Consider the following 10,263-nt stretch of genomic DNA (forward strand, 5'->3'; position numbering starts at 1 on the left):
ACCCACAGATTTAGTGAGCATGATGGTTAACAGGTCACTGAAAGTGGTAGGGCTGTACAGACTCTAAGTCAGGCAGAGGTCAGCTAGTGTAGAAGAATACACTTATTTTCATACTCACTTATTTCAAAAGATACAGAGGTTGCTTTTTGTGAACTGAAGCTATACAGACAGACTTATTGCAAGGGGTGATTAATTACCCTGTGTCCTGCAGACACTCGAACACTGGTCATGTTTTAAGGGCAGTCTGCTCTGAGAGTGCAGTCTGTGGTTGTCTCAGCCCAAGGATACTCAGCATTGCTGCCTTCTCTCCAAAGTCTTCTGGATAGCAATCCCCTAACAGGAGAGCATAAGGCTTTCTTGGTGACTTCTGATGAAGCTCTGTTTCCCTTTTCAGTAAGTGTGGACGTCTGTGTAAGTGTGAGAGCATCATGGTGGCGTTTAAAGGAGTCTGGACTCAGCCCTTCTGGAAAGCCGTTTCGGCAGAATTTTTGGCCATGCTCATTTTTGTCCTCCTCAGCCTCGGCTCCACGATCAACTGGGGTGGAGCAGAGAAGCCCCTTCCTGTAGACATGGTCCTTATCTCCCTCTGCTTTGGACTCAGCATTGCAACCATGGTGCAGTGCTTTGGACACATCAGCGGAGGCCACATTAACCCTGCTGTGACCGTGGCAATGGTCTGCACGAGGAAGATCAGCCTCGCCAAGTCCGTCTTCTACATTCTTGCCCAGTGCCTGGGAGCCATCGTGGGTGCAGGCATCCTTTACCTTGTCACACCACCAAGCGTGGTAGGAGGCCTGGGAGTCACTGCGGTAATCACTTCTCCTCCGGCTCTTGCACTAGACTAGCTTAGAGCCTAAGAAAATACAATCAGTGTCACGCAGAATAAAGAGAGCTCAGGTAGAGATTTTAAGAGCTTGCTGGTTTATTTACAACATCTAGACAGGGCTTAAAGCTCTCCTTAGGATGGGTTTATGCAGCGTAATACCTATAGCTGTTCTTTTTATAGAACTTCTCTTTCCTAGAACTTCCCCAAATCTGATGACAGCAGGTATGTTAATTTACATACAAAATTTGAATAATATATGCATGAAATGCCATTTTCATATGGGCTGGGGAGGGGGAAATTAATTCTATGCCATTATGATGGGGATTGAAAAACCATCAATTTAAACTGACATACTTTTGAAATAGATTGTGGCTTAGATTTCAGCTTTGTGCTAAACTAATAAGGAATAGAATAGAATGCCATCAGTTAGCCCTGTTGCAGGACTTATTAAAAATGCACTTGAGCCATACACTGCTTAATTTTTAATTGAAATTTAAATTAATTAAGTCAGGGCTAATTAATGAATTTATAATTGAATAGTAAATTACAGTGCTCCCAAGAAAAAAATTGGTGAAGGGGAAGTGCAGCATTTGCAAATCCCTGTGTAAAAATAACTATACTTCTGCAGTCTAACATTGAAATTCTTGTTGGGTGTTACTGTTAAGCCTTCTGTTCTCAGTCCAGCAGTAATTTTCCAAGGCTCTCAAAATAAAATAAAATTAAAAAATTTTAATTAAAAGGGGAGAAAAGTGTGTGTGAGGGGAATTTGTACTTCTAAAAGTTCATTGTTGTCTTTGACTGTGTACCATTTAGAAATACCTTTCACTGAAATACAATTAATGTATGCAGTGGCTTTCTGATTTATAAAATCACCTTTGCTTATCTCCAGTGTTTCTTTCCCTTCTTCCAGGTGCATGGGGATCTTTCCGCTGGCCATGGACTCCTGGTGGAGTTGATAATTACATTCCAGCTGGTTTTTACTATTTTTGCCAGCTGTGATTCAAAACGAAGTGATGTCACTGGTTCAGTAGCTTTAGCCATTGGATTTTCTGTTGCAATTGGACATTTATTTGCTGTAAGTTAATGGCTTCTTTTTAAAAAATAGACCCCTTGTCCCTTTATGACTACTTCAGAAGTAAATGGAAACTTCTGTGGCCTTTATAGCTGCTATAGCTATATAGCTGCTATATACTTTATGGATCCACGCCAAAACCCTTTGGAGTAGCAGGAGGGTCCCCTTGGGTAGGGTGTTGCACCAGAGCTTTTCTGCCTGTTTATGCGATGACTTTGTTAATTTTGTGATAAGACTTGGGAGAGTGACAATACCAGCTGTCAAGATCAAAAGCCATACAAAACCAGGGTGTCCCTGGTGTACAAGGACTAGTAGAAATTGAATAATGACCTTCAAGACTTTAGTGACAGGTAACATTTTGTCTCTGCTTTAGATCAATTACACCGGTGCCAGTATGAACCCTGCTCGATCGTTTGGACCTGCTGTGATCATGGGGAGATGGGAAAACCAATGGGTAACTCTGCTTTCATGCTTCCTTCACCATAGCGACAAACAGCTGTCAGAATTTTTCAAACATCATTTGCTTTTAGTTATCTATCCCAGTACGTCACATAGAGACCATCACCGGGGAAGACAGGCGCTGACCTGCCACAAGCTTTGGTATAATTATGCTCCTCGTCTAGGACTGTGGTGCAGTATGCAACGCGTTGGAATAGCATCTTTATTCAGGGACCGTTTTATGGAGGTAGTAGCTGGGGTAGAAAGGAAATCATATAAAAAGTTCAAAACAAAAAAAGGGATCTAGCGAGACTGAAAGAATTGAACTGCTAGAAAGAAAAATCCTCCGAGGCAGATTGCAAACCCCCCGGTCACACTGGTGAGAAGTTATGGAAGTAATTCTGTCGCCTTCACATTTCACCTGGTTCTGCAGCAAACTGGGGCAGACATATATAACATGAGAGCAGGGACCCTCTGTGGTCTGGTTCCTGGGGAGAACCTGCCTCGGCAAATGCCCGCAGTGACAGATGAAGGGGTTGCAGTCTGGTCTTTGCAGACCAGACCAGATGTTACCTGCTTCAATTTGAAAGTGTCATACCCTAGCAGTATTTGCACAGGAAACAATTGGATAAACAGATTGTGAATGATGCAGTCATTTTCTATAGCACCCCACTATTAAACTTATTAAAAACCAATTCACATTTTATAATGGAGAGATGGATTGCAGCTCAGCCTCACCTAATTAAAGATAGGAAAGCACTTCTAGGGACACTTTTAATGCTTAACTGTAAGAACTGCGTGTTACAGTGCATATAAGGATTTTCCTGATTTTTTTTTAAAGTATGAAGCCCACATCGCTCCCACTGCAGCTAATAACAGAAATAGCATTGTCTTCAGGCCCTAAGGCTCCAATTCTGCAAACACGATTGTGTAACTTTGTTCCCAAGAGTTATCCTATTGAGGCAGATTTACCCAGTTATCAGTGAATGGCTTGTTCGTACAAAAAACTGCTGTAGTTTTTCACAAGATTAATTATCCATACTCTGAGGGATCCTGTAATTTATAACTAAAGCTATAAACAATAAACAAATGTACCATGGAGAAACTTGTAGGAGAAGCTTAGCTACTGTCCGGGTCCCTTGGAAAGATGGCCTTTTCTCCTCCTCCGGAGCAATGACATTGGCATGCTATTGACAGAAGCCCGTGGGCTTCTGCACCTACTAATGTTACAGAACTGCTGCATGTCATGCTGAAATAGATAGGTACCCTACAAAGTTGTGCACGTTGGTTGTATTTGCTTATTCAAATTAGATAATCAGGTAGCTGCCTGCCTGTTGGATTCTGCGGGATCAGAAGCCGAATTTGGATTATTTTGGAAATGTGAGTCTGAAATACTGAAGTAGAACTGTTTGCATATGCACTAGGAAGGGTTTTGTTTCCTTAAAAATTCATTGTCGCTTTGGGTGAAAATGCAGAAAAAAAAAAAAGAGTTTTCTACATTGGTGTTTGTTTTGTGTGTCATCTTGCAAACAGTCCATATATGTTGTCTACAGCTGGCAATGAGCGATGAAAATTTAGAGGAGGCCTCTTGGAAAGAGATGGATCAATAAAACTTGACAAAACTATTTCTTTGGCAAAACTGCTTCTCAATCATCTTACCCCTGCTAGTTTAAAAGCAAAGCTATGCCAGAGCAACTGTATGTTGTGATTACAGAGCTTTATTTGACAAGTCATACATGACTCCACCAGGATCTGTGGCCTTTTTTGTCTCAAGAAATGTTATAGCTATGGTTGATCCAAATAAGGATGATGAAGAACCTGTACTTTTGTCTCACTGGACAAAGTTTAAAAAAAAAAAAAAAGGTTAAATCTCCCATAAAGAGAGGAAAAAAGCTGCTTTCTATTAACAGGAGAAGGGAGGGCAGCCAGAGAGGATGCCTGCGTGTCTGTCCATGGGAGGTGTCCATAGGTTCACTGCTGCTCAGCTGGTCTTCCCCAAAACATTGGTAACCAGACATGTAAACTGAAATCTTTTTCAGGCATCAGGTAGGTTACATGAGGTAACTGCACCTCACTGACATGTCAGCATAGGTCCCTCTTCTCCTCTGCTCTGTGGGGTCCACTGCCTGGTGATTCCCTAAACGCTGGCATGAGAGGAGTTTTTAGGGAAGAGCCACACCCACCGATGCAAGATGGTTTAGATGACTGGATTCAAGGTGACTAGGGAGCATTTCCGAAGGGGGTGAAATATATGTGAGAGAGAGAGGCTGGGAGGAGGCAGAAAGAAAAAAAAAATTGACCTAGGACTAATGCCATTAACTGCCTAAGAGACTGTGTTTTGACCAACTTCATCTGTGATTTTTAGAGCAGTCACTTAATTGCTGAGCTCCAGGTCACCGTCTATGAAACCTGTGGTAGTTACATTTCTCTGCCTCATAAACTGGTACGATGGCAAATTCCATCCCGGTCCATGAAAGCCAGGGAGCTATGTGACTCTGCATTTCTGGAGAGTTGGTTTTAACAATTGGGCCAGGGCATTTTGCAGAAACTTTTCTGGGTGAAGTCTGTAGTGACATACTTTTCTCTGAGACCCTGGGTTCTTCGTTTGCTCTAGAGCTTAATGCCTGTCTTTTTTCCACCTCTTTTTGCAGGTATATTGGGTGGGACCAATAATAGGAGCAGTCCTTGCTGGTGCTCTGTATGAGTATGTCTATTGCCCGGATGTTGAACTCAAGCGCCGTTTTAAAGATGTCTTCAGTAAGGCTACCCAGCCATCCAAAGGGAAGTACATCGAGGTGGATGATAACAGGAGCCACGTAGAGACTGATGACCTGATCCTGAAGCCTGGCATAGTTCATGTGATTGATATCGACAGGGGTGAGGACAAGAAGGGAAGAGATCCATCCAGCGAGGTGTTGTCTTCCGTATGACTAGCAAGAAGCACTGAAAGCAGAGAGCAGCCTGCTAGCACGTCCACAGATGTCCTTCCACCTATTAAAGAAACAGATCTCCTCTAGACTGAGCATCTACCACTTATTAAAAGGTATGGTGTGGGCAGCTGCATGGTAGTGGTGTCACCAAACCATACACCTGCTCAGTTGGAACATTAGGACTTTGCTATAATTAGGATTCCGCATCTATTATTCCAACTTAAGAGTTGTTCCTAGTATTTTCCTTTCCTTCTTTCTGAAGCAACCCCAAAGACAAAAAAAGAGATGAAAGCATTCCCCTTTAATAAATCAGTCAATAATGAGATAGAGATGTTTAACATTCAGATTGACAGTTAAGACGTATCAGGAAATGCCTATAGACATGAAGACCTACTTATCAGATTGTTCTTCTGACACTTAATTGGCTGTTGTCAGCTCCGATTAGAACATCTTATCCATTAAGCATTCTCCATGAGGTTCAGGGACAGCACCAACAGTGTTTAAGAGTTTTATCCACAGTCAAGCAAAGGAGTATTGTTTCCACTCGTGTACATCACTATTGCCTTGCAAACTACCTCGGAAAAAATGATACTTTAATAGGTTTAAAAAAAAAAAAATCTATCAACCCATCAAATTTCATTCATGTGATTTGCAGTATAAATATATTACCTTCATCCCTTCCTGAGAGTAAATACGCTGAAATTGAATGTTGAAGTCTACTGTAATAAGGCAGCGAAGCATTTGACTGTACTTCATGCTCCCTCTTGTCATTGTCTATCTGGTGAAACATTCTCCTGGGGTTTGACTTATTGACCATTTAGTGTTAGCAGACTCTCAAGGTTATGCAAAGAATATAAAGGCTTTCCTGTTACTTAATAACTCAAATAAGAGATACCAGAAGAAAAGAAGGCATATCTGTTTTCAGTGCACTTGTTCAAATATACATTTCTGTGCTAATTTATGTAAACTAAAGGTTTAAATTACTTACCTACTTCTTACAAGATGGTTGGAGATATGGGTTTTTTAATTTACTAGTAATGTAGAGGGTTTTTAACTTTTAACTGTATTGAAACACTGATTGGGAAATATTTTTTTATAATGGATGATAAAAATACGACTGCTTCTGGCTTTTTATTGTAACTGATGCCTAACTATTTGAACAGGATCCATGCTTGTTCCAGTGTTCATACAGTCTTAATTACACCTCTGGCAAAGGTTTCTTTATCTGTTGTTAGGAAAAGACACAAGCACTTGCGGGGTTTTTTAGGGGGAAAGGGACAGGAAATATGTTCAGTAGTCAGTCTTTCCTTTATAGAAGTATTTTGACAGATATAATCACCCCAGCAGAACATTTCTGAAAAGCTGTTACTGACTTACTGCTTTTGTTTCTGATCAGTGGCTTTGAGTTTTACAATATGCAGCTGCAGAGCAGTCAGGAGCATGGTAGTATTACTGTAATTATATAGTTTTTTATTTTGAAATTGAAAAGCTACTCCTGCCTATTTAGCAATGAGAGGCAAAAAAAAGCATTAGTCCTGACTGTGGGCTGTAATAGCCTTGTCTGTTCTTTGACATACTCTACATGCAATCTTTATTACAGGGAATTAGATGTTTCTAATGAGATAATAAACCACTGCTACCCTCAAATCTGTGCACAATGGTCCAAGGGCAATTCTACTATCCCAACCTGCGGCACTGTGTAGTCCCAGCATGTCCTGCCATACTCATTTTCCTAGTTTAACACTTTTCTTGTCTTAAAACCTGTTAGTGTGGCGCAAACTCCCTGCGTTGAGCATGAGATTCATGACTCCTTCATGCGTTTGCAGCTGGGCCGTGATCTCTCCCTTATTCCACCCAGGCACAGCATGTAGCATGCGTGGGCGCAGGACAGGGCTTCCTTGGGTGACCTGGCGACAGCCCCGCTCCCGACGCGTGAGCCCTCTCGCCAGACACACTCCCCGTCACATACCTGTTGCAGCATCACAGCAGCAGCTGCCTGTGGAGTCTGGTAAAACAGCTGATACTTGTCCTTAGCTGTGCCCCGACACAGTGACAGCATCATGGTTCAGGGGCATGAGCGTGGACAGGGACAATATCAAATCGCAGATAAGAGCTCCTTCCCACAGCAAGGACTAAGTCTCCTGAGGAACGGCAACACAGCTGTGGTGTTTAGACCCCTGCATACCTCTGCTCAGATGGGTAACTACCATGCTAAATAGATTCAGTGAGAAAGATAAAAACTTGTGGGGGTGTTTTTGTCTAGCATTTGTTCTGGCTTTTTTTTTTTTTCCTTCAAATGCTGTATTTGTTAAAGGGAGACTTTGATTAAACCTTTTGCATGGCTTAAACAGGTGAAGTAAAGAGTAATACACATACCACTGGTGGATTTTTAAGCAAAGGTTTGTATAAGACACTCCGTAGAAGCTCTTAATTTGTGAATTTTGCACGGTACTGTGTTATTTAAATCAGGGGCTGTGATTTGTTTTATGCTTAAGGGTCCTTCACACAAATGGCTTGATTTTCCTCAGCCAGCCTGATTCTGCTGCTGAGGTGAGCATAACACAAGCACAGCCCCAGCCACCTCAGTTAGGAGGATTTTTTTCCTTGAAACGCTTTCTATTAATGAATTGTGGCAAACGCTCAGAACCAGTCCTAGGAGAACTCCTCGCTCAAAGAGAGTATCAGAGATAAGAGGCTCCTGAAAAGATTAGGGGAAAGAAGGGAAGCTAAAATAAAGAGACCACTAGACAGTAAAGGATGTTGCCATGCCATTGGACATTAGTAGGAAAGCAAGATATGGTAGGTCTACTCCTGCTCCCACAGAACGAGACTCATGGAAGAGTTTGTCATTGACTACAGTGGAAATGTTCCTGAGCTTTTTTGGGGCCTGATGGCTTCTGTCTTGCACTTCACTGTGTTTCTTCCAAAATCAGAGTCTTTCAGCAAGATACTTAATTCTGGAAGGAGGTGTGGTCGACTTGAGGTTTATGACCCACCCTAAAGTAAATCCTGAGGAGTGGCTGTCATCACAGCCAGTTCTGCCCCACTACAAGAGATCACCATCCATGTAAGGGAACGTCACTCTTCAGCATCCCTTAGGACCTGATTTAGCTTTGACCTGCAGGGATGTGTGCTTCTTTAAGTTGTTTTGCAGTGGTATCATCACTCTACAATAGTCACATTTGGTTAAATAATAGACTAGCGTGACCTTTTTATGGATCGGAAATACTTCTGCCTTAATATGATTTTAAAATACGTACTTTAATACTGTTTGAGATTTATGTTCTAAAGGCCTTCAGCTCTTAAATTGCACCTCATAACATCATGTGGTGTCCTCTTAAAGTATTTATTGGTTGGGGTGGGAAACAGTAAAGGTCTTTTGTTTATGATGGTGGATGGATATGGCAGGAAGTCTGCCAGGCATGTCGTCATTCTGGGGTCCTAAAAAAAGCATGAATGAGTCTCACTCCTCCCTGATGGCACGATTGTTTCCAACATTATATTTGCACTTTAACAAACACATTCAAAATATTTAATCACCGGATTTCAGAAAAGAAAGGATGGAAGCTAAGGGTGGTTACCCTGAGACACACAAATACGTTTTGGGTTGCATGAACTCTGAGGAGTTTATCAGCCAAATTCTAACTGTTCTCAGGGAAAAAAGAAAAAAAGAAACTCTGCACCATTTGAGTTGTCATCATAACCCTTCTCCTGTTGAAGTATTTGGGAGCTGTGTATCTTTTATTCATTCAGTATAAGCAGGAGCGAGACTCATCTCATGCAGTGTTTAGGCTTGTCACATGTATTTGCGTATGAGCTTTTCAAAATGTGTTTTATTTCTGATTATTAATAATTGCCACAGTATCTGCTTTAAAAGCTAGATGGCCTTCAAATTTCCACCTTTCTAGTGCTTGGTGGCAAAGCAATTGCTGCTGTGCTCTGCAACATTTTATCTGCAGTCTGTGTAACACATTCAGGATATTACACACCATCCAATATTTTTAATGTAAATAAAATATGTGAGAATTTACATTGTGAACGTCTCTTTCCAAGGTGAGAGATTAAAACATCATGCATAATTTTTTGTATCTCAAATCAGCCTGTGTGTATCTGAGTTTCTCAAGGACTTGCTGAATAGACAAGATGCAAATATAGACTGAACTATTTGTTACTCGCTTACATGATCTAAATCATACTGATGCAGTCTGTAATTTAGGACAAATGAGGTAAAGCAAACTATGTACGTGAATTTTTCCACAAGACTGCTTATTGTTGAAATGTTTAGTCACCATGATATCAGAACTAATGTTATAGGACTTAAAATTTCCATATGTAACATTTGGAATAATCTACTGAAATATACACTATAAAATAATACATGATTATCTGGTTCCCACTTGTATTCTGCTATATCTCACATTACTGTTGCAAATAAACTATCTGTTAAAAAAAAAAAAGGCATCATGTGGTCACTGGAAGTGTTTAATGATCCTAAAGCTCAGGGCTGAAATATAAGGAAAAAACCCAATCCAGCCAATAGAACATGTCTGAGAGGAGTCTGGAAGTGTGTGCAGCTGAGAATGAATGATCTACTGTGGAAAAATATTCGTCAGTGAAGAGAAGTGATTGTGAAAGAAATTTAGTATCTGTATGGAAACAAGCTAAACCAATTACAGCAGAAGTTATGCTGGTATATGTACATCACCGATTTTGCTAGATGGTTTTAAACCTCATAGGACTAGTGGAGAGCTAAGGTTTTGCAAAAGTGACAACAATGACACTGGCACTTCAAAGACCTTTTGCTAAAGCACGGCTTGTGAGACCAAGCTCCCATGAGGAACTTCAGCAATGGAAATCACGTCCTGTAGCAATTACATTTCTGGTTGTCTGGCTTCTTGTTTGGAACGTGAATTTTAGCTCCTAAGACACGTATGCCATTCATGGAGGAGATTAGGATCCTGAAAATGATTAATATGAAAACCCATCTTCTGAGATAG

General features: G+C 41.1%; 1 protein-coding gene across 1 annotated transcript; it reads left to right on the forward strand.

The window, feature by feature from the left end:
* The first annotated feature begins 306 nt into the window (after positions 1–306).
* AQP4 (aquaporin 4) lies at positions 307–8,087 on the forward strand. The gene is made up of 4 exons (XM_009331436.1): positions 307–809; positions 1,737–1,901; positions 2,272–2,352; positions 4,988–8,087. Exons 1-4 carry the CDS (start codon positions 429–431, stop codon positions 5,264–5,266), a joined length of 906 nt encoding a protein of 301 aa, XP_009329711.1. The 5' UTR covers positions 307–428; the 3' UTR covers positions 5,267–8,087.
* Positions 8,088–10,263: the final 2,176 nt, after the last annotated feature.

Source organism: Pygoscelis adeliae, unplaced genomic scaffold, assembly GCF_000699105.1.
Source record: "Pygoscelis adeliae isolate BGI_AS28 unplaced genomic scaffold, ASM69910v1 Scaffold108, whole genome shotgun sequence".
Classification (NCBI taxonomy): Eukaryota; Metazoa; Chordata; class Aves; order Sphenisciformes; family Spheniscidae; genus Pygoscelis; species Pygoscelis adeliae.